This window comes from Myodes glareolus, chromosome 13 (genome assembly GCF_982192425.1).
Source record: "Myodes glareolus chromosome 13, mMyoGla1.1, whole genome shotgun sequence".
Lineage (NCBI taxonomy): Eukaryota > Metazoa > Chordata > Mammalia > Rodentia > Cricetidae > Myodes > Myodes glareolus.
In genome coordinates, this window is record NC_142038.1 from 10666037 (window position 1) to 10689788 (window position 23752).

At 47.5% G+C, this 23752-nt stretch overlaps 1 protein-coding gene across 2 annotated transcripts in view; it reads left to right on the forward strand.

Annotated features, from left to right (window-relative positions):
• The window catches only part of Slc14a2 (solute carrier family 14 member 2), a 50260-nt gene that overhangs the window by 21519 nt on the left and 4989 nt on the right, over positions 1-23752 (forward strand). Inside the window, exons 1-9 of one of the 2 annotated variants that reach the window (XM_048419654.3) lie at positions 3407-4236; positions 13534-13659; positions 15322-15404; positions 16082-16241; positions 16954-17143; positions 17335-17463; positions 18620-18812; positions 21105-21252; positions 21880-22014. In XM_048419654.3, the coding sequence (XP_048275611.3) occupies positions 16085-16241; positions 16954-17143; positions 17335-17463; positions 18620-18812; positions 21105-21252; positions 21880-22014 (952 nt within the window). In that variant the 5' untranslated portion in view covers positions 3407-4236; positions 13534-13659; positions 15322-15404; positions 16082-16084. Of the gene's footprint in view, positions 1-3406; positions 4237-13533; positions 13660-15321; positions 15405-16081; positions 16242-16953; positions 17144-17334; positions 17464-18619; positions 18813-21104; positions 21253-21879; positions 22015-23752 lie in introns of those variants that run through there. The other variant, XM_085676390.2, reaches the window with a different exon arrangement.

Below are 23752 nucleotides of genomic sequence, written 5' to 3' on the forward strand. Positions count from 1 at the left end.
CCTTGCAGACATGTGCTCGTCCATGTGTTACTTCTTTGGAAGGTTTCCTTAGGGATCTTCTTCAAATAAGACCCAAAAGAAGACGGGTGATAGGTTCTCCAACTCTTTACATGACCACATCTGGACATGGGATCCCCAGTTGTCCATAAATGTCATTTCATTTCCTATCTCTATTCCAAATTAGAAACATGGTTGCTTCCTTCTTACTTGTTCACCCTGTTTATAAAGTTGAGTCTACATGTTCTTTCGCATCTTCTGCCTTTCAGCCTGCAAACCCAAGTCTCTCTTCCCCTCAGAGGATTGCTCAGACCATTGGTGTGGTGGTTGCTGGTCTCCCCTTTCTAGCTCTGACTTGTGTTTTTCCCCACCCCACTGTTAATCCTCCGTGACGGCTGTTCCAAGTCACTTACCTCCCCTTCACAGTTTTCACCATTGGCCTTTTGCTCTGTTCTGAGGTATTTCTTCCCCATCAGCTGTCAGTCATGGGTTCATTCCTGCAACTTAGCAGATGCACTGAACTTGGGGTTCAGAAATCAAAGTTTGGGTTCTATGAAACCTTTGGAGTTGGAGATGCACTCAAACCCCCATGTGTGTTCAGAATTTTTGGTTATCTGTTTCCTCTTGCCTTTGAAATCTATGTGACCCCCAACTTCATCCCATTCCCCCTAATTCCATTCCAATTGGGCTTTCATGTTGGTGACCATGTGCTACTATCTGCCAATGCTCAGAGCCTGCGAATTCTGCCTTGTGGTCTGACCATATTTGCTCATTCACCCAGAAGATTTTTTTAATACGGAATTATTAATATGTTACTCAACCCTGGGCTTGACAATAAACCGGGAGAGAATCAGCCCCATCCCTGCCTTCAAGGCATTTGTGTTATGGGGATTTGCCTGGCCAGCTGAAGAGCATCACCTGGGACAAGGATGCTGACCAGACAGCCTGAGGGCATTTAAGTTCACAACACCTGTTTTTATAGCGAGGCATTTACGTGATCGGTAAGGACTCCAGGAAAATTTCTATGCCTCTTCTCCTCCTGCCCCCAGTGTTTCCTGTAGCTGCTACCCAAGCATTCCCAGTCATCCCTAAGGTTTGGAGCCTGTTCAAATATAAACAGCCCTGGGCTAGTGATGGCGTAAGCATGGTCGGTCACTCGCATCTTAGGTGGTTGGTGTCATTTCTGAGAATAGGTTTGATTACAAGGGAGGGGAGACTACCATGAAAACACAAGCGGCATCTGTCTGTGACAGAAAGGGGCACGCTGAGAGGAGGCCAAGTGGGGCGAAGAGGGGCCAAAGCATCCGTACCCCGCTGGGCATGGCGATAGCGTGCCTGCGAAGAAAAGCAGGCAGAGCATTAGCTGTCTGCAGTGGGAGACTCTGAAGCACAGCGCAGGGGTAACAGACAGCGCAATGAGTCAGTGAAGGAAGTCTCTTTGTCACAAGGCAACTCGCCTAAGCTATGGTGTCTGCTTAGACTCAGTTTACCACCCAGGCAATGTAGAAGCAACTGGAGGCCTGCAGAGTCACTGTCCAGTGGGCAGAGGGCTGGACCAGGTGACCATTGCAGTGTTCCTCTTTCAACTGCCAGTATCCATGATTCTGGGATCCTGAGTTCGCACTGAAGAATAAAGATGAAATATCACTAATGCGGCAGAAACATCAGAACACAGAGATAAGAGTTACCAACATATGCCATTATTGCTTTCTAGATTTTTCTAGAGTTTGACCAATCAGTCATCTGGTCAGGTCCCCAAAATCCTCACCCTGGTTACTTGAGAGGACAGGTGGAAGGGTGAGCATCGCTCACTTGAGCTTTCCCTCACTCTGCCCCTCCCCGTACCATTTCCCTCTGAACTCTGAGACCCAACCACCACTTGGCCCTCTCAAACTGCATTTGTGACTGCATCAAGCCAGTGTTTCCCCATATGCCAGTGTGCTTCCTGTATGGCTCTGAGCCTTTGCTCCCTCCGACCTCAAACCTTGTGAGGGACTGGAATCATTTGCATCCAAAGCCAGGTGGGAGTGGCGTTTTCACTGTAGTCAGGATTTCCACCCAACAAAATCATACGCAGTCTTATCTGGAAACTTCTTTAAAAGAAAAGAATCTACATTTTGTGTACGGGCTCATATGTGTGTACATGTTCACATGCATGTGTGCTCAGGCATATGTGTGTGCACATGCATGTGTCTATGTGTGCTTGTTCACGTACATGTGTGCGTGTGTGTGCGTGTGTGCGTGTGTGCATGCATGTATGTGTGTGTTCTACTTGTATTTCTTCTGCCTCTAGCCATTGCAAGAAGATAGAAGAATCCATAGAAATTCTCAAGAGGAACTAAAAGTTCTGAAACCTCAAGGACTGAAGTGGAAGGGAGGATAGCAAGTCCCCTTGAACCCACCCTTTATGAGGGATAACTCAGATTCCCCAGCCTGTTCTTACAGTCGGGGGTAGGGGCTGCTGGAATGTGGAACAGTAAAGCAAAAGAGGCCATGCCTTTGTAGCCCAGAGAACTTGAACTTTAATTCACTCCACAAGGAGCATGGCCCTTTCCGCAGAAGAATCTGCTTACCACTTAGGTCCTGGTATTAACTTTACTATCCTACTTAAAATATGGAAATGCAGAATTGCAGGAAGCTGGAGCATTCTGAAGAAATCTTCATTCTGAAGTGACTTCCGGTTAAGAGATGGTCTAGTCTAAAGCGCTCCAAGTGCCCTTGGTAATGCTGGGACCTGCCAGACACAAGAGTCCCCAGCTCATTCTGCTTTCTAGGACAGCTGAATGCCTCACCCTACATGGACCGTGTGTATAACATGTGTGACTGAGAGATGCAGGGCTACGCCATGGTTCTGTTATCTCATGAACCCTGTGTGACCTTCCTGGACAGCTTCTTCATGGGTGGCTTCTTCTCTTTCCAGTGTAGCTGGCCTATCCTTGTTTATTAGCAGCACCTCCATATTGTGTCTGAGTTAACCAGGATGGATGCTGGAAAAGCAGGACTGAGCTCACTATGGAAAGATCAGGAGCCCTTCAAAGAGGCCAGGGCAGGAACACAAAGGGCGAACGTCTAAGATAGAGCTGAGAGACAGACAGGCAGGGGGAAGAAAGAGCAGGCTTAGTAGCCTGCCATGTAAGCCTGGAACTGGCCTAGTCTCTACCAGCTCCCTTCCTGTCCCTGGAATGTGGGGGCACCTGGGAGCCTCCCACCCCTTCTGTTTGCTTTTCACCCTCCTTGATCAAGATCCGTCTTTGGGAACCCCAAACACCTGGGGTAGGAAGGGACCCTTTGACGTCAGCAGGAAAGTTTGTCTACTCATGTGGAGCTAATGTCCTTGGTGTGAGGTATGGTCCCGATCCTGGGGAGGATGCCACCTTCCACCCCTAAGCGTGTGAGTGTGGCTTGCTGACCCATCACACTGAGGCCAAGCAAAACATGTTTTGATAGCCCGCCCCTGCCAAGTCATCCCATCAGATCTATGGCTTCATGGGACTTTCGAGAGCCAGCCTCTCTGATATATAGACCTCAGGGTATATTCTGGCCACAGTGGTTAGGTCATGCCCTTCTTAATCTGAGAGGGTCCTGGTGAGTGACCAGGAGACCCCAGTCAACAGGTGTCAGGAGGAAAGCTCTGAAATTTTCCACAGAAAGACATTTAGTACTAGGCAAAACTTTCCATTGAGACACAGGTGCAGGCACCTAGTCCCCAGCCTGTGTCCTGCCTGTTGGGGAATTAAGTGCACTTATTGGGCTTGGAAGGCAAATTGCCCCCCAAGGAGAAAACACTTAGGTAACTGCTTAAAGAAAAATGCTGGAGCCAGAGTTCTAATGAGAGGGGTAACGCCTGAGGAAAAAAAACAAAGAAGCAACAAGACAGTTGCCAGGGCTGCGCTTTAAGGAAAGTGAAGCTGCCTGACCCAGCTGGCGTGGAGACCATGGCAGCTAGAATACATCTTCCCTGGGGCGTTTAGGAAGCAGCTTTAGTCAAGAAGGCCAGGGTGCAAGAGGGCTGCTGAGGGGCATTTGTCTTTCTTCCTCCTCAGTTGGCAGACCTGTGCCAGGCATGGGTTCGGGGATCAGAATGACGGGATTTACAGGAAATTGTCAAGAGGATGGGCTGAGAGAAGCAGGGAAGTGAGGGGGTTCAGGTGTAGGAGACAGTGCAGCGCCCGGAGCTGAGGACCAAAGCCATTGGAAAGAAGCTCCTCCAGCCCTGTCTAGGAATCAAAAGAAGCCCAGGTAAGAGACGCTGGGGCAGAAGTGAGCCAGGTAGATGCCAACCTGCAGAACCACCTGGCTTTGCAAAAGGAAGCTGTCCTTTCTTCTGTTGAACTGTATCTGGGGACGCAGTCATGGGATAGGAAATCTATTAAGAATTTGGACAAAAAAAAAAAATCCAGGTCTTGGAAACTTAACATTTAAAAGGCTCTTAAATATTTGCAGTGCTAACCTCTTGTTTTATAGATGGAGAAACCATGGCTAGTCCAGAGACTTACCTGAGTTATGAGTGAGCGAGGGCCAAACTTCAGGTGTGTGAATTGGCAACCTGAGCTGCCTGTCTCATGCACCTCGTGATAGAGCCAGGGACACTAATAAGCCAGCGGATCCCCTTTCCCATGAGTGAGCCATGTGCTTTTTGTCATCCAATCCACAAGTTTTCAAACCTTATAGCTGTGACGTCATAGGGTCCCCAAGGACGCACTGTGTTGAAACCTCTGGCTAATGAGATGGTCTCGAGTACCCTCCTCTAGGGAGTCATTGCCTGCTGTTTGCAGAGACCAGTCACCTGTTCCAGGCTTCACCTACCTCTTTGTGTCCGGTTCCTTTTCATAGACACGCCAGTAGAACTGGGTCATCCTAGCCCGGGTGTGTCTACACATTCCAGCTCCTCAACAAGCTATTTCCTTGGTGCCCTCATATATACCAATTTCAATAGCATAGACTTATTCCACATGGCTAGAGAAAGGAGGCCAGACCATAAGAAGCATTATTCCAGGATGTTGAAGCTATCTGATTGAAACAGGAACAATTTTACAAAATATGTGATTTGTCTCAAGACCAAAGCATGGGGTAAAAGTATTTATCTGATATGAATTGAGATAAAAGTGTGTTTGTGTGCAAGCATGTATGCAGTTGTACATGTATACATGTGTGTAGAGAGCTAATGTTGACACTGGGTGACAATCATTCTATATTTACTGAGGCTGGATTTCTCACCGATCCCAGAAATCACCAATTTTAGCCAGTCTGGCTAGCCAGCTTGACCTGGTCCCCTTTCCTGCCTCCCAGGTGCTAGAATTCCTACACCCTCTGGCTTTCTGTGGATCTAGGGATCCGAATTCCAATCTTCGTGCTGTACTGTAAGTGCTGAATATGCTGGGCCAGCTTCCCAGGGCCAACACAAAAGTTTTAATACAGAGTTCTAAAGGTTTTAATACACAGTGAGTAAATTCTCAGAGGAAGAGAATCACCTCCCTGGGAGAGAACAGGGTACAGTAATACCGGGTAAGAAAAATGACCAGGACACCCCTCCTGGGCCATTTGTAAGGGGTCACATGTGAGTGGATAGGAAGCCCACTCTCAGGATAGATAATAAATTTTATGACTCCTTTTGCCCTTCCTACAACTGTTCATTTAGGATGGGGGGACCACTGGGAGCTAGGCTATCATTGTTTTTATAATACAGTTCACTGGGTCAAGCGCTAAGCAGTTGGGATCTGACCATAAGAGTAAAGAATTTTTAGTTTTATTGGGGGGAGGGTTTACTTTTGGCCTTTTTATTTCTATATTTGCCCTGGCAGATCAACACGGTCAAATCATTAACAAAGGGGGGAGGGAGTCTCCTTTCATCTGGAATTATTTGGGAGCTGCAAAAGGGCAGCCGGGGAACCCAGCTGACATTGCTGGTCTGCCGCATATTCATAGGCCACATGATGTAAAAGGTTTGAGCCTTGTTTTGAAAGCTAGACTGTGACGTCATTTGGGGGTCAAGAGGGTTCCAGTGATAGAAGGTGGGGACCGATGTAAACGGCAGTGGTTGCTACGCCAGAGGCAGTGTTGTCTGGTGCTTAATGACCCACGATCAGGAAGATACCAAATCTACCAGAAAGTGAAGGGAGAAGGGATGGAAGACACAGAGTAGAATTAAGACACTAGGAAAGGGTCTACGAGCAGGAATAAAAGAGAAGGGAAACCTACGGGGCTTGAAAGTGGCTCACAGAGTGTGAGGGAGACAGACAGGAAGTTCGAGAGTGACTACGATCATGAAAAGGAGCCCTGTGCCCAGTCTAGAGACCAGTGATGTTGGGGTAACAGATAAAGGCAGTAGTGACCGTTCAAGTCACGAGCCGGGCCAGTTAATAAACTGGGCTCTGGAGGAATCTGAACGTAGATTTCACCTGGAGCTGGATGCACACAAGATGGAGATTCCCAGGTGGCTCACAGGAAGTGGTGGATTTTAGGGGACAAAACCTTCTTAACGCTGGATGGTTGGATCCAGAATGGCAGGCTTGGAACTTGGTTCCAGCTGAGGACATGACCGAGGAGTCAGGTTCAGACAGCTTCAGATGACTTTCTGTCCTGTGGGTGGGTTAGAAGATGGACTCCATCTCCCAGGTTCATGTGACGTGATCCTGGAAAGATGCTTGAAGTGAGGCTTGTCTTCGTTTGAGGTGACCGCCGTGATGGTCCGTCTTAGTGATATTAACACAATGAGGGGAGGAGCCTGTCACAAAGTTTCGATTCGCCCTTTTGACCTTCCCAGAAGATGGGGGTCACCAGGCTGCATAAAACAGTACTTAATTCTGAGAGCCTTGTTCATTTCCTAATGGTATTGGAAATGCAGGCCAGACTGCAGGGACCCAGGGAACCCAGAGTGGAAATACTGTGTTCTGTGGTGGCTGGCTACCTCCGAGGCCCTTTCTATTTTTGTGAGGAGTGCTCCATCGCCCAGCTAAGGTATGCCCTGGAGCTGGCAGATATTTTCATCCTTGCACGAGGAAGGATGTCAGTGGAATCTGTTTGCCAGTCTACCAGCACAGTCCCCGACTCTGGACAGGCTATAAAAGGAGACAGAGTCTAACTGTTCCTCTGGGATTGCCCTGACGAGTGGGACAGACTTTGGAAACAGACTGTGTGAAGAATGTCTGAGTCTGTGAGCAGAGGCCTGATTAGGATTTGGAGAGCTTTAGCCCTCAGATGTGCAGTCTGAGGAAGATTGTTAAGTCTTTTCCGTTAGGAGGATTGGGGAGCATTAGCTTATTTTCTGGGCTCTGTGACCATCCCTCTGGGGTGGCTATAAAGCCCTGGTCTGAAGTCTGTTGAGTCTCTTGGTATGTTGAAAGTGGGGAGGAGACACTGAGGCCCAAGTAGGCTTGAGTGGAAGCTAAGATTCCTGTTTGTCTTGTTAATCAGCTCAGCTTATACCCAGAGAAGTGTCAAAGGGCTGCTTTAGGTGAATCTTGCAATGTAGTATACAGAAAGGCCACCTGAGTTCAAGGCCAGGTAGCTCCTAGAAGGCCCGTGACGTCAGAGGCATGTTTAATCAGGTATCATCAACAGTGAGGATACCTCTTTGTTTCCTGATGGCTGCATGGGTGTGGGTCACATCATAAGAACAGGCCAAATCTGTGCCGCTATTTCCTCCGATTTCTGACCATAAAAACTGTCAGGGTCTTTCAGAACTCTGCGACTAGAGTGGTTGTTAATGGGTGCCCAGGAATGGAAGTATTCCACAGTTTACAAGGGACTTGCTGGGTGGTGATGGCAGGGAAGGTTTTTAAAGTTATAGATGATTCTCAGGTGCCCATGGAGCACGCTGCCAGTCACCATAAGCCTCGCAGTGAAGGGCAGCAGAAGGGAAGGGAAGATTCCCCGGGTTGAGTCACCGAAGTATCCTGCCAGAAAAGGAAGCCCAAGGCTCGGAGGGACAGCATTTACCAGACCAGAACCCACCAAAAAGTTTCAATGAAGAGTTTATGCTGTAGACTGGAATGCAGCAGCCAAATTCCGAGAGACAGACTCGCTCCCCTGAGGGACAACGGGGCACTTTAATGGCAGTTAAGAGAAGTTATTTGGCCTTTTCTCATGGGCCATTTGTCTCACGAGTCCTATCTGAGTAGATAAGAGGTGGGCAGCCCGTCATCCTGTTAGGTAGTAAATTCTAGAACCCCATTCGTCCTTCCTGGCCATTTATGGAGAAGATCCAAGAATCGTTATAGAGGGGTTGTAATTGTTTATATAAAATGTCACAAGTCTGCTGGGTCTGGTTCAAGTAGTTAGAGTCTTATTAATAGACAGTAGAGGATTTTGCTTTTTTTCGGCCTTTTATTTTTGGCTTTTTGATCTCTCTACTGTGAAATGACACTCTGTGACCCTTAGATATCTCTACATGTGGCCTCTGCCTACTGTCAACACCACACCCAGATGTACCCCTCCTGTCAAGTATGTACCCCACCGATACCCTTCCATAATGTTGGAAGGAAAAACAATTTTACCCTCAAGGGCCAACTCTGATTAGCATTAGATATTTGAGTCATCGTGTTAAGGATTCTGAGGATGTATCTAAACTTACCGGCAAAGGTCTGCAATCGATTAGCTAGGTCTTCCTAGGGAAAGGGGAAAAGGCACAAAAGGTGGTGTATGGAAAGAGAATATGGAAGCTTTGCCTAGAGAAGAACCTATGACAATGACCCAGGACGATTTGTTCCCAATGGTGATGCTTATTTTTGTAGTTTTTTGTTATTCTTTCTGAAAGATGAAATAATTTTTTCTTTTTTAAAAAAAGTCACAAGCCGATTGATTTCATGCAAAAGGCTCCAGATAACTATAAGACCCCTACATTGCTGGAATAAAATTCAAAACGTGGTCATACCTGGCTTTATAACTGACCAGCTATGTGGGCCAGATGAGACGCTTCTCTCTGGGCCTCAGTTTCTTTCTACCAATGCCTAGACTCAAAGGTCACTTAGTTGTGAAAGAACTGGTCACTCCAAGTGTGTTAAAAAGGTTGAAAAATATTTATCAAATACATTTCACATGTGTTGCAACTGTGGGTGTCAAATTCTACCATGAGCTGATGTGATTGGTGTGTGTTGATAATCTCGGTGTACGGAAGACTAACGCAGGAGGGCTGTACATTTAGGCTCCACCTGAGCTACATAAAAATTAAGGAAAAAAAAACCCCTCTGCCACAGCCTAAACTCCAAAAGGCATGACCTAGAACCTTTTGTGAAGACGCAGTGAGAATTCAGAGGAGGGATGGACCCACGTCACAAAAATAAGCCGAGGGGAGTTCCAGGGAACATGTAGAACCCAAACAAGACAGAAGTGGGGGTACAGCTTAGGTGTGGGGTGGAGGAAACATTGAGAAGCCATGAAAATCTAGCATGTCATAGCAGAATCTCTGTTAGAAGCAAAAATATGAGGTTGGCTAGCGATGCTTGTCCTATTAAAGAATATCTAGAAACGCGGAGGAGCTGGGGCATTGGGGCACTATGTAGATTATTGAGTAAGAAAATGGAATTTAAAATACAGCTTTAGTTGGAGTACAGAATGGATTAGAAGAACACAGATCAAACTCAGGAAGACTGGCTGTGCTAACACACGGTTCTGAGGGTGTAGATCAGATGGGAAGAGAGAGCAATGTCATTCTGAGGGAAAATGAGCCAAGAATTACCTATGTTATAGTTGGCCTTTGACTCTCTAATCTCATTTACGAGATTCTCATAAGATTTCATGAGTTTAATGAGGTGTCAGCTCATTTATACGTATTGATGTCTTCCATGGAGCGAGACAAAAGCAGCAAAAGAAATCAAACTTTTGGCATGTCCATTGGCCAACTAGTGAGCTATGTGGGGGAAAGAGAGGAGTTCAAAGTCTCAACTGTTAATACGAGTATTACTTACCTCATGACTACAAAGAGTCATACATATCCCATATTCATAAAAACTGGACTGTCGGTCATGTGTTAAGAGACTGGTATCCCAGATAACAAAGTGCCCTCGTGAACCAAATCCTCCTCATCCAATCTGCCTTTCAGGTTACTGCCCAGTCCATCAGCGTTAGGAAGGTTTAGGAATGTGTTTTCTTGAGAATAGGGAAGAAACAGGTAAAAGAATAATGGGTTTTAGAGCAGCTGTAGGCCACCACATTTGGAAGCAGGGGAGAACTGGTAGAGCGAAATTCCCAGTCCAGAAAATCTGTAACATGAGAGGACCTGACCAACTAATCTCAAAATTCTACTTTTTCTTTTCCAATTCTAAGATTCAAGGCCTCTATAGTGTATAGAATAATCTTTGAAAACATTAACTTCAGTTTACACAGCTTCAAAAGTAAAAAACAAGAGCCACCAGCTACACCAGCCCTGGGTACCTACCCAAGGACTCCAAGTCACCGTATCATAGCAATGTTCACACATCAGCGCTCATTGCGGCACTGTTCACAATGGGTATGCTGTATCTCTCAGCAAGGGAATGGATAAAAAAAAATGTGAGATATATACATATATATATACATATAGATAGATAGATAGATAGATAGATAGTCATAATGGAGAATAAGGTTATCCTGTTTATAGAAAAATAGATGCAACTACACATAATCATATTAAGAAAGTTGCATCCTTTCAGAAAGATAAATAGTACAAATTTTTTCTCATTTGTTCCTGAACTTTATAAATCCACAAGTATCCTATATATGTAGATGATGTGAAAATAGAAAAGAATGCATCTAGAAAGACAAAGTGGTTATGGAAGGCAGCAGTGTATGGGAAGACGATGTGTTAAGAATACGTTACATGCATATAATGACCTTGTATAACCCAGTATAATAAAAAATGTTTAGGATAAAAGGGAGGGGGAGATAAGGGTCAACAATAAGACCACTTTCTGCTCTCCCAGAAGACTTGGGTTTGATTCCCTGCACTCGTGTGAGGTGACTGTCAACTGCCCATAACTCCAGGTCCAGGGTTTCTAATGCCCTCCTCTGACCTCCATGGCATACACAGTGGCAAACACTAACTATACAGAGAAATAATTTTAAAAAGAAAAGAAATAAATCATCTCATTTAGCACTCAGAAGCCTTCCCCTGCCTTCCTCTCCTCTCTCTCTCTCTCTCTCTCTCTCTTTCTCTCACTCTCTCTCTCTCTGGCAATGAAAAGTCATAGCACGAAGCTCGCCTTAGGGAAACATCTGCCCAAACTATCACCAAAGGGTAAACAGTAACAGTCAAGTTGTGTATGATATGGTACCTCAGAAAAAGCCATTCTGGCAATGCTAGGAAATTGCTCTAATGTATTGGCTGTGTCCTAAGAACATGAGAACCAGGAAGCTGGGAAGAACAAGCAGTTCACGATGGTGGACGGTCAGATGCTCCCCATGACAGACATTGTGAGCATCAACAGGCATGGGCCTCGATGGGCTAATTTTTAAAAGACACACTAGCTGAATTTTCCCTTCTGAAAAAAATATCAATCAAATTTTGCTTGAGTTTTTTGAGGGGAGGGGGCCGGCTTCCTCAAAGAAATTTCAATACGTGAAAAGATTTATTTCACAAGCAAGCGCTCTACAAAGTCTTTGTTCCCTGGTCATTTTAACGGCTGGCATTTCTGTGCATTAGATGTCTTTAGAGGCAGGAGAGCTCTGAGCTCACTACTGCCCCAAAAAGAGCTCAAACAATAAGAGCTAAAAACTGTTTTTCTTCTAAGCCACCAGAAAGTGCCGCTAAAGTTTTGCCTTCTAAAACACGAGATGGTAGCCATCCCTGAGGATACGGACCGTGCCCCTGGGATGGTCCTAAGCTGCCCTGGAATGAGCCTGCGTGCATCGGAGTGTTTGATAAAACTGGTGGGGGAGGAAGAGCAACAGCTCCTGACTGGGCTGCATACCCCAAGCTACTCACCTGCTGCCAGTGAAACACGGATTGCCAAGGACAGAGCTGCCCAGCCACACGCCCCAGAGTGTTTGCAGCTGTGCTGACGGGGCAACACCTGCACCTCCACACAAACAGGGACATGGTGACGAGAGCCCTGGGGCCAGTCTCTGCTGGCTACACCACGACACCTAAGGAATGAGAAAGGCACCCAATGTCAACCTCTGGTGTCTACACACAGGGGCATGTGCGCACACACACTCACACACACATGAACATATACTATGAACATATACATGGATACACACACACATCAATACATACAAACATGTTCCATGCTGCGGTATAGCCATTTGTTCTCTGTTATGTCATTCAGAAATTAGAACGCAAAGGATGATCGTCCCTCGTTAATTTATTCAACAGCATCCTCAGCACTTATCATCTGTCTACTGGTTGTGTGCTAGATGGTGGCGGTGCTGGAGAAAAATCAAGTTAGGTAAGAGTCTGTGCAGGCAGGTGGAAAACCGAGACCGTTCACCAAGGAGAAGGGACCATCCTGCCTGGAGCAGAGGAGCCGGTGCCATCAGCGGGAAGTGTCCTCCCTGAGGATGTATCTGGGGTGTGAACGGCTATAATTCCTTCCAGGGTGTTTCCTAAGCGTTTTCTGGTTACAGATTAGGTTTCCAGAAATCTGTCATCGTTTACAGGTGGGGTTGAGAAGGTCGGCCCTACAGGGGCTGTATATTTCTTTCTGGAAGAATTACATCCTGCAATTAAGGAAAGTGTCAACGAGGTTACAAACGAGTTGCAAAATGCCAAGCAGAAGGTAATGGCTTCTGCACCCAAGCCAGTGCTTCTATGCTTTCTCTCACACTGCACGGATGGTACACCTCATTTCTACAGCAGTGGGCCCGTGTTCTCGACGCTCTTGAAGTTACTGTTTTCTGCCCGGAGGGTTCTGAGAGTGTTTCCTAGGTGCCCAGAGTAATTTGTTCTCACTTTTGCTCTGAGTGTTCTCAAGCCATTGGAAGTTGGTTGGTTCATTTTCAGGCTTCACCCCTTTCCACCTCTCTCTCTCAACTCTTGGCTGGCACCGCTAAGGGATGTGGACCCCAGGATGCTCCTTCAGTGTCACCTTCTAATAGCTCTTGACTGATGCTCGGGCTGCGGCAAGGACTGAGCAGCAAGAATCACTATCAACGGTTCTCAGCCCAAGCTGCACATGGTGGCCATCTTTTACCTTTTACACTGGTCTGAGGTGGGGTAGGCTCAGATGTTTTTTGAGCCCCCAGGTGGTCTAATATACAGCCAGTTTTGGAACTCTGTCAGAAAGGTCCAAGTCATTGGCTGAAGCATAGTGAGTGACTGGCGAGTCAGCCCAGGGTCTACCTTACTCCCTCTAGTGTGGTTAAATGGGCCAACTCCTGGTTCGTTCATCCCTTGACCAGATATAGCTTAAGTTTCTGTGGAGAAAGGAAGTGGACATTGTAAAGGGAGGTGCAGGGCCGTGGGATGCTTTGCACAAATACAGAAGCAGTTGCTCCTCCAGCATCAAGCTGCATCGCTCACACCTCCCTAGCTCCTGTGTTCTCCTCGCCTCCACAGCTTGGCTCTTAGAGATGCAGATCAGGTGGCATCCTGACTTGTCTCTTCTCGCCCCTGGCTAGGTGGCAGGGGAGAGCAGTCCCCCAGATCAGGCCAGTGGAAGGCAGAGGAGGGCTCCGAAACTGTGCTCCTGAGACGGAGGAGTGTGTTCCACATCGAGTGGTCATCCATCCGGAGGAGGAGCAAAGGTGTGTACATTGTCTGCCTCACACACAGGCCCCAGCTCCCCATCTCAAAACAGACAACCAGGCAGCCACTAAACAGTGACAGTACCCGCCGCACAGTGACAGTACCCGCCGCACAGTGACAGTACCCGCCACACACACACAGTGACGGTACCCGCCACACACACACAGTGACAGTACCCGCCGCACAGTGGCGGTGACGGTACCCGACGCACAGTGACAGTACCCACTACACAGTGACAGTACCCGCCACACAGTGACAGTACCCGACACACACTGACAGTACCCAGTGTAGGACACTGCAAAGTAGAGAACTGACCCCTGGGTTGGTGACCCTTGTATCACGTGCCTCCCAGAAGCTACCTCAGTGTCTGGCTGTCTTTCTGTCCTTTCTCCAATCCCATCCATGCATAACTAATTCAGCCAGGTTAGAGCAAGCAGCCTAGACTGGTTATGGGAAATCCTGCACGTAGAGAGACTTGTGCAGGTCTCTGAGAAGAGGCCCTGTCCATAGGGGCCCAGGGGAGTGCAGCCCTGTGCAAAGAAAGAGGCCTGGGATGGGGGAGTCCCTGGGAAATGCTGAAGCCTGGCAGGCTGCTCCAGACAGAAGCAGAGGGTCAGAGCCTCAAGTTCAGGGGCATTTTCTCTGTTTCCTACTCCTTTTCCAAAGCTTTTAAAATTAACTCGCCTCCAAATATGTGATTCCAAACCACACTGGTGTTTGTAGCCCCTGCTTCTTCACAAGTGGGAACAGGGTGCCTTAGGTACATCCCTTCCAATGCTTAGATACCCAAAGGGGAAACACGGGCTGCAAACAGGAAGGCAGAGTCCAGCCTGCCATTCTCACACTTGACCACAGGAGGGCACCAGAGTACCAAGTCCAAAGCTTCAAAAGGGCCTGCTCTTTCCCAAGAGGACTTAACGGAAAAGGATCATCCTTAAAAACGAGCCAGCCTACCAATGAACGAGCTTTAGAGTCACAGTTACAAGAGCTCTGCAGAATTACAAGGACATAAAGACATCTCAAAACCTACTGAAAGTGACTGCATGAATGTCATGTGCCCTGATCCAACCTATTAAAATGCCAAAATTCAGACAAAAGGTTGTTAAAGCATTTTCCTTATTTTCTGAATGTAATTAGTGTTTCTTACCCAAGTATGGTGTGAGGTTATTTACCAGAGGAACAGAAATGTGTCAGTCTTAGACCACAGAGCAAACGTGTGACCACCATTAGGTTAAAATCAAATGTCACCTCCGCCAGGCATGGTGGCAGTCCCCTTTAATCCCTGCACTTGGGAGGCAGAGTAGATAGATCTCTAGGAGTTCAAGGCCAGTCAGGCAGGCTACATAGTGAGACCTCATCTCAAAATTAAGAACAAATGCCAAAATCAAAAGAGGGAGGCGGGGAGGGGTGATTTTAAAATCCTCTGCATGCAGAGAATCATTTCCAAGTTCAAACATGACGGTATGCACCCCCGTCCACAAAGAGAGGCCCTAAATGGGCCTGACCCATAAAGGAAAAGAAGGACTCTTGTCTGTAGACTGTAGCTTCCTCTGTGGAATAAGACAACACGTGGTACAACTCGAGTCTTCGCAGAAATTACTGTAAAAGTGCCAAAGTTCAGGTGTCTGAACTGATGATTCTCTCTTTCCTCCCAACTCCAGTGTTTGGAAAAGGTGAACACCAAGAGAAACAAACCAAAGAGCCGCTTCCCTACCCATATCGGAAGCCTGCGGTGGAGCTGCTCGTGAGTGTGGTGGCCCCAGACCCGAGGCGGCAGCCTGCAGCCCACAGCAGGGTGGGGAGATGCCATCCATCGGGGATGCTCTGATGGATGCAGTACATGGATAGAAATAGCTCTCTCTCGCAGTCCGCTTTGGGAGCTGGCTTCCCTTCCGCTTTGGGAGCTGGTGTCCCTTCCGCTCTGTTATTGACCATCAGTTTGCATTTAGGAAATAAGATCGTACCAGGGTGGTTTTTGGTTGTTTTTTTTTAAGAGTCTTTGTGTGTTTAATCTCAGACCTTTGCATTTAAAATTCAAAAACTAGGTTGACAGGAGGGGAAATAATTTCTTTTAGGTTGAATGTAAGGCGTCGTTTTTAAGAAAATCGAGACAGGTGTGGCTGTCTCTTCATCCTGCCGTTTGACGTTGAACCTTGCAACAAGAACTCCTGTATGCCCGAGTCCCCATCCACAGCACCAGGGTGACAGTACCATCCCATTCTACGTCATTGAGGTTGAATGTATCAAAGATGATGACGTGTCCAACAAAAAAACCTAACGAGGCAGGGAGCTGGCTAAACAGCAGTTTAACAAAATCTCAAATGCAAACCTTAGTTTGGCCTCCAAGAGACTCCAAATGTCACCCGGGGTGAAAACCACAGCACTGTGGACGATTCTTCCCTATTTCTGGTCCCTGGACAGGATATGGACACCATGGAGGAGAGCTCTGAGATAAAGGTAGAAGCCAACACGGCCAGGACTTCCTGGATCCAGAGCTTCATGGCTGCTGCAGGGAAGCGAGTTAGCAAATCCTTGAGCTACATCACTGGAGAGATGAAGGAATGCGGAGAGAGACTTAAAGGTACAGTCTGTGGCATAAGCCCTTGACAACCCCCAAAGCCTTGCTTGTCCCGTGGAAACACGCTGCAGGAATGCTCTGTGGGCCAGCTGGAGATCTCTTTTGGGGGCCTCTCAGAGATGCTCCTTCTTCCATTAACACGGAGGGTCTCTTGCGACATAAACACCCATATTTGTAATTGTGCTATGAGGATGGATAGTTGTGTGCATTCTTGTTTGTCAATAGCAAAGTTCTGCTGACCCAAATATACCACCGAATGTTTCAGACAAGACTGGGATTCTGAATCCGGCATCCTAGACAAACACATGCTGGATGGCTTAGGGGAACTGTGTCTACTGGGGCAGGGGGTTCTCTCTAGAAACCTCCACATTGCCTGGCTCATGGGTTTCATACCCTCTCTGCGGCAAGCGAGTTTTCTGGAAATTTTATGCCACTCTCATGGGAAGCAGAATTATGCTCAAGGTAGGTACCTGATTCCCCCCATGGGAAAAGCAGCCTAGAGACGAGTAGAGACTGCATTGGCCTAGCAATGGCTGGCAAATGCTCTGGGCATTCAAATGCATCCCTGTGCTCTTTGTTTAGCCTTGGCCCTGACTGATGAAAATGCAGGCTGGGGCCCTGATGACACCCCCCCCCCCCGCTCCTGCTGCCACCTGAGGCCCAGCCCAGGCCTAACCTGCTCTGAGTGTCCACCGACTTTGCCCTATCATTTCAGACAAATCTCCAGTGTTCCAGTTTCTTGACTGGGTGCTCCGAGGCATGTCCCAGGTGATGTTTGTGAACAACCCTCTCAGCGGCCTCCTCATCGCCCTGGGCCTCTTCGTGCAGAATCCCTGGTGGGCCATCTCGGGTTGCGTGGGCATTGTTGCGTCCACCTTGACTGCCCTCATCCTGAGCCAGGATAAGTACGTCCCCAAGGCCCAGCGTTGACCTGCAAAGGCTAGACAGGTTATCTCTGCTTCTTGTTCCCTGCTCCCCAAAGGGTAGCTTGTTTGAGGATGGGTTGTCAGGCCCCGAGTTAGGAAGCTGTGATTCTGAAAACAGTTAAAATCACAGGGGGGGCCTCCACTCCATCAGCTTATCCTTGTGCCCCCAGGTCGGCCATTGCAGCAGGACTCCATGGCTACAATGGGGTGCTTGTGGGACTCCTGATGGCCGTGTTCTCAGACAAGGGCAACTATTACTGGTGGCTGCTTCTCCCTGTCATCCTTATGTCCATGACTTGGTAAGTTTGCTTCTAAAATGCCCGTGAGCACACGTGTGCACATGCACACATGGTGTGTGTGTGTGTGTGTGTGTGTGTGTGTGTGTGTGTGTGTGCACATGCATTCAGGTGTGTTCTTCTATATGGTCACAAAGGAAGTCAGGGGTTGACTTCAGCTGCCCCTCTATTGCTCTCAACGTCATTTTCTGAGAAAAGGTTTCTCACTGACCCTGGCCACTGCTGCGGTGGGGCTAGTTGGCCTGCCAGATCCAGAATTTTGCCTGTCTCCACCCTCAGAACTAGGGTTATAGACACACGTTGCCATGCCCAGCGTTTTACATGGGTGCTGGGAATCCAAACTCGAGTCCTAATGTTGGCCTCGCACTTCGCCCGCTGAGTCATCTCCCCATCCCAATTAGCATTCTTCTTAAACCAAACCTTGGAGCGCCTTTTTTACTTCCATTTTCAAGTATTTGTCGTTTAGCTTGAATGCGAGAAGCACCCACCGGAGGCAGTTCCTAATAACCTGAGAGCATCACCATCATGCCAGATTCTCTGTGGACAGGGCCTCACCAGCTACCACCCTTTCTCTAAGCTCTCAAAGGGCTTCCGGTCCTGCCCTGGCTGAGTACAAAGCAAGAAACTGCTGGCCACATAAGTTAAAAGCTACAGAGCCCTCCTAGGGTCTGAAATCTCACCCCTCCTGTTCCCACTAGATTTTCTCCTTCCTTTAGACTACTGACCAGATTGAGACGCCCTCTCAGGGTTGACTGAAGGCCAACCACGAGGCAGAGACCTCCAAGTACCAGACTTCTCCTTCATCTCCAGAAAATGGAGGGTACTCTGTCAATGAAGGCAGAATTCTTGGCCACTCAAAATATACTAACGACTGTAATCCCTGCCCAGTCTTCTCCAGACTCCCCCCCACACACCTCACTCCTCCTGCCTAGGTAATGGAGTCTGATGACTCTCTGAGGAAACCCCAAGGCTCTCCTAAAACCATCCTTCTGAGGCTGAGTGTCCTTCCCCAGCCTCTGTGTCCCACTCAAAGAAGAAAGTCCCAGAAAAGACAGCCAGGAAGCTGCTTGTCTTTGGGAGAACCAGGGTTCTCTGCCGCCGTGTGCTCTAGTGCCAAAGCAGACAAGAGCTGATAGGTTTCCCATGTCTCTTCCACCAGCCCCATCCTGTCCAGTGCCCTGAGCACCATCTTCAGCAAGTGGGACCTCCCAGTCTTCACGCTGCCCTTCAACATCGCCGTGACCCTGTACCTAGCAGCCACAGGCCACTACAACCTCTTCTTCCCCACGACACTCTTGCAGCCTGCAGCCGCCACACCCAACATCACCTGGTCAAGCGTCCAAGTGCCTTTGGTAGGTGTCATGAAAAAGGAAGGATGGCGGGGCTGGAGAGATGGCTGACATACACACAGACAGAATATTGTATACATAATAAATAAATACATATTTAAAAAAAAGAAGGAAGGATGGCGTTTGTACAAATTCAATGTCAGACTGAATATGCTCATTTTGCACATCAGAAACACAAGCAAAGGATGACTCTTCACAAGTACACAGTATGAGATATTCTATGTACGTATCCTGTGAGATCCCATCCTTGTCTCCTCGGAGCTAAAAGTTGTTTCTGGTCCCACCCTATGATAACACAGAGGAAGAAACCAAAGCCAAATTAAAAGACCCACCCAAGGTTCCACAGTGGATTAACAGAGAGCCAAGTCCAGGCTAGAACTCTGACCCCCTGATATGTAGTCTGGACTCTTGGCTGCTTTCCTTCATTTGGAAGCCTTTTTGGTCCTTAAGCCCCATTTAAACATACTCAAACTGTGTATTTTTTTCATTCACAGCCCTGAACCATTAAAGTATACACACCACACTGCTACCCACCAGCTTAAGATGTCATGGTAGCCTATTCCGTTCTCTGCGCGAGCCTTGCTCGTGTTTTGAAACACCAGTTTAACCTCCATTAAGAAACAGAGGTAGCAGAGATTTTCATCTTTTTAAAGCATTTTATGTATGACACTGACCTCTGGAAGCCTGCCAAGATAGTGAATAAGAAGCAATATTAAAAGTATTAAACAAGATGGGAAATGTGGCCGTTAGGCATCTTAACTAACGAGGCACTTTTTCTTTTCCTAAGACCTCCCACTTTCCACTACACTAAAGGACTTTCCGGCCCAATCTATAGCTCAACCTGGAGCGTCATTATTGGCGATCCCTTGCTCCAGAGTCATTGGGCTTGTTAAACGAAGTTTCAGAAATAATGACGCCCAGTGCCTCTCAGCATTCCATGGTGTCGCTGACAGAGTCGTGCAAACACACTGAGAGGCATCGTTATTCAGGAAAGACATTATTCTGTCAGCCTCACCCTTGGTTCTTGTCAGGTGGAGGAAGGACATTCATGGGCGAGAGGTGAGAAGAGGGGCTGATTTGGGGGAAACTCTCGGCATTTTCCTGCTCATGGCGTTTACCCAGTCCCTATCTTTTGGAGGCAAAATTGTTCTGCTCTATGTGCTATGCGAAGATGATGTTAGAAATCATAAGATAAATCTCATTATATTCTCAATTAAAGATAGTTCAGACTTTTCTAGAAAAGAAATATCTTTAATTATCCTATACAAATAGTTTAAACCACCGCCCAAAGATTCAGGGGGAAAAAAATCAATTTTGGGCAGTCATTCTTGAAGAATAACTCTCTGTACTATGATCAGGATTCATGTGTTGGGTCTTCTTCCAATTAAAATGTGTACTTTACATTTCAAGAAAATGAGCAATAAATGTCAGAAAGAGGGTCTAGAGATTCCAGTGGTGCTGGGTGATCACAAAGGAGATGCCCAGAGGGCACAACTGGTGTGTGGGGGAATAAGCAGCCATGAGTCGTTGTCTGTGTATTCTCTCCTGCCTGTCACCTCGTCCTGGCAGGCCACCGCTGAGCCCCGTTCTGTTCTCTATCCTGGTGGGCGGGAGATTGGGCTAACCCTCTGAGGTTAACCCCCTGGCCTGTCGTCCCGTCTGTGTAGCAGCTCTTTCCCTTGCTGTCAGTCTACCCAGGACCTTGGGGTACTTGCAGGAAGACCTGAGGCGGTTTCCAGGCCATACTGCCCCTGCAAGGCCCTTCTGTAGACCCCAGACTCCAGCTCCTCGGCCAGACAGGACTATCGCCACAGCCAGACATGAGCGTCTTGGAAGTATAGAGGACCATTTTCCTCCCGAAAGGCTTTTATCATTTTGTTTTTAAAAATATGAAAGTTTTTATCAGATATGTATTATATTTCTAATAAATAGTAAATGCCCTTCTGAAAATGCTTCCATTTCACTTTATAAGAGAATAAATCCCCCACATTGATGTCTCTGAATGAAAGAAACTCAACATTCTAACTACTTAATGCTCCAAGAACTCAAAATTGAGAGGACAAAGCTTCTGCTCCCTTTGGCATTAACCTACTTGAGCAGTAATGTCTTCCAGGAGTCCTGTTGTAAAGCGTTAGTGTACACTCAAGGGACTGAGGCAGGAGGATTGAAACTCCAAGGCCAGCTCAAGAAATACAGTAAGGCCCTGTCCAAAAAGCACTCGCGTGGGACTTTGGTGTGGAGGTGTGAGCTGCCTGTTTACTTCCGTAACCAACGCGTGACCCTGTCGTTGTCCAGCTCCTGAGAGCCATCCCGGTGGGGATCGGTCAAGTGTATGGCTGTGACGATCCCTGGACCGGAGGAATCGTCCTCGTGGCGCTGTTCATAGCTTCACCTCTCATTTGCTTGCATGCAGCCATCGGATCCACCATCGGGATGCTCGCAGGTCTGTGTCACTGCTTGGGATACCATCCTACTTGGTGAGTGGTAGGGGGTCGGTGCCGGGGCCGGCTTCAGAGAAAGTCTCTGATGTGTCTTTATCACCATCCTGCTGATTCTGGAAGTCTCCTCTTCCCCTTGCTCCTGTTTCCCGCATTTTGGGGCTAGTGCCCTCATGTTCCTATAAGCAAAAGCTATCCACAAAAAAGGACTTTGTCATCAGATATTTAACCCTCAGCATAAATTTAAAGTCTGGGAAAGATTTTTCCAAGAGTATTTGAGGGATATCCAATGAGAAAGATTGGGACTCTGTTTCCAACTAAGGTTTTTATGTGTGTGACAAAGGACGTACTCTGTGCTGTTTAAATCAGAACTCAGAGTCCTGACTCCCAGAATCTCTTCAGCTCATAACAGCCCAGCCACTACTGTTCTTGTGGCCCTGCCCATTTATTTCCTTTACATGTATTTTCACTGAAAGGCTGAAATTCCTCTCGGTGAATGCCTGCCTGTGATCCTGGTAGCTGATTCTGGCTTGAAGATTGGGTTAGGTGTGAGTACACCTGACCGGCGTGTCTCAGGCAGGCCGGTGAGCGCCCCACGACCTCACTCAGTTCCGATGCTCTCCTTCCCTCAGCACTCAGCATCGCCACACCGTTTGACTCCATCTACTTCGGCCTGTGCGGCTTCAACAGTGCTCTGGCCTGCATCGCCATCGGAGGCATGTTCTACGTCATTACCTGGCAGACCCACCTGCTTGCCATAGCCTGTGGTAGGTACCGTTCCCAGAACACCCTCCAGAGCACAGGGAAGGCCCGTGGGGACCCCCGCGAAAGAAAACCGCTCGTGACGGTTCTGCCACTCCCAGAAGACGACAGGGCAATTGTTCGCTTTGTAAAAGCTGTTGGTTGGCACTGTGGTCTGCGTCTTCAACTGTGTTCACTGGGTACATGATGTTTGGCCACTTGGAGGCAGGTGTTCTTAGGTGATAGTTTTCGTTGTTGCTCAGGGTCGTCTCCTGGGGCTGCGGCTCTCCTGGCTGGCGATGGAGCTGGGAGAGCAACTCCCTGATGTTAACCGTTCCATGCAGAACTGGGCAACGCACACCATACACAGTAACCAGAGCTAAATATCAGCCACTAACCGTGAACCATTCAGATGACCACGCGCCTCTTGCCTATTTCTTCAGCATCATAGGAAGTTAGGATGACAGTCATAACTCACTGAATTTATATATTCTCAACCTAGAGCATCTTTCATGTTCTATGAATGAAAAAAAAAAAAAACCTTTTGACCAAAATATTTAAAATGGAGTTTCTATTTCAGTACATCCATGGATGCTGAAATGTTAGCAAATAAGGTTATAAAAAATAAGTTTACAATAAAAAAATTCCAGAATATGTTTTCTGGGACAGAGAATTTTTCTGAATCATACGTAGTCATGTATTTGTTGTTTTCAGATGGTTTGGAAATTCATTTCTAACCATTTTATGACCACCGCTGTTCTACAATTCTGGTACTACACATGAGCACACGCAAGGCTTTGGGGAGGTCTTCTTGATACAACAGACCAAGTAAGATTATAAAATAAGATAGCAGTGAGGCCAAGGGAGCACAGAAATTAATCCTTTGACTGTTGCCCCCAGGGACAGTGGGGCAGTCGGGTAGGTCTGGGTTCAGGAAAGGCCACTCTCTGAGCCCCTGCTCTTCACAGACCAAGCCTAGAGCTGCCCTGTGGATCTTATATCCCCCCCCAAATTCTGGGGTGTCTGTGGTACCTGGGTGGGCCCCTCTCCTCTCATCTTTCTAACCTTATAATATCCTGAGGAGCTGCAGCTCACAGCGGTTAAGAGCGCACCCTAGGGACCAGCTGATCAGGGCTCTGCCCTGTCAGACACAGTCCCCGGAAGGCCCCTCACATCTTGATGTCTGACACAAGCAGTTGTAGGACTGTGGTCAAAATGAAATCAGGTGAATGACTGATGCAAGAATAGTACTAACACCTAGGAAGAGCCTGGAAGGTTCAGGTCTGCTTATCTGTAGTCAAGGGAAAGATGCTGGGGACTCCAAGTCCTCTAAGAGGATTTATCATTTGGTGGTGGTGATGGTGGAGGTGGTGGTGGTGGCGGTGGTGGTGATGGTATATGTAATCAAGACAATAATACTTCTTACCTATAAGGAATGCTGAAGGATATGGTTGGTGTCGTCACTGGCTAGACATATAGTAACCTATCGCTAATATTTTAGGGACAATAGAATACCCTCTTTGGAAAATAGGCTCCAAAGCCAAGCCCAGTTTTGTTGGCCCACTTTAATGCCTTCCATCTTCTCTCAGTACTTAGTTCTTCCCAGCTTACAACTTGATCATGGCCTTCTCCACCAAGACTAAAACACAAGACGGTAGGAGGTTTGATCTTCCCCCAAACTTACAGGATGCCGTTTCTCCCTAGAAACCCATGTTATGCTAATAGCTCCTGATGGAATAGTCCAACAGGGAATTCTGAGGCTCA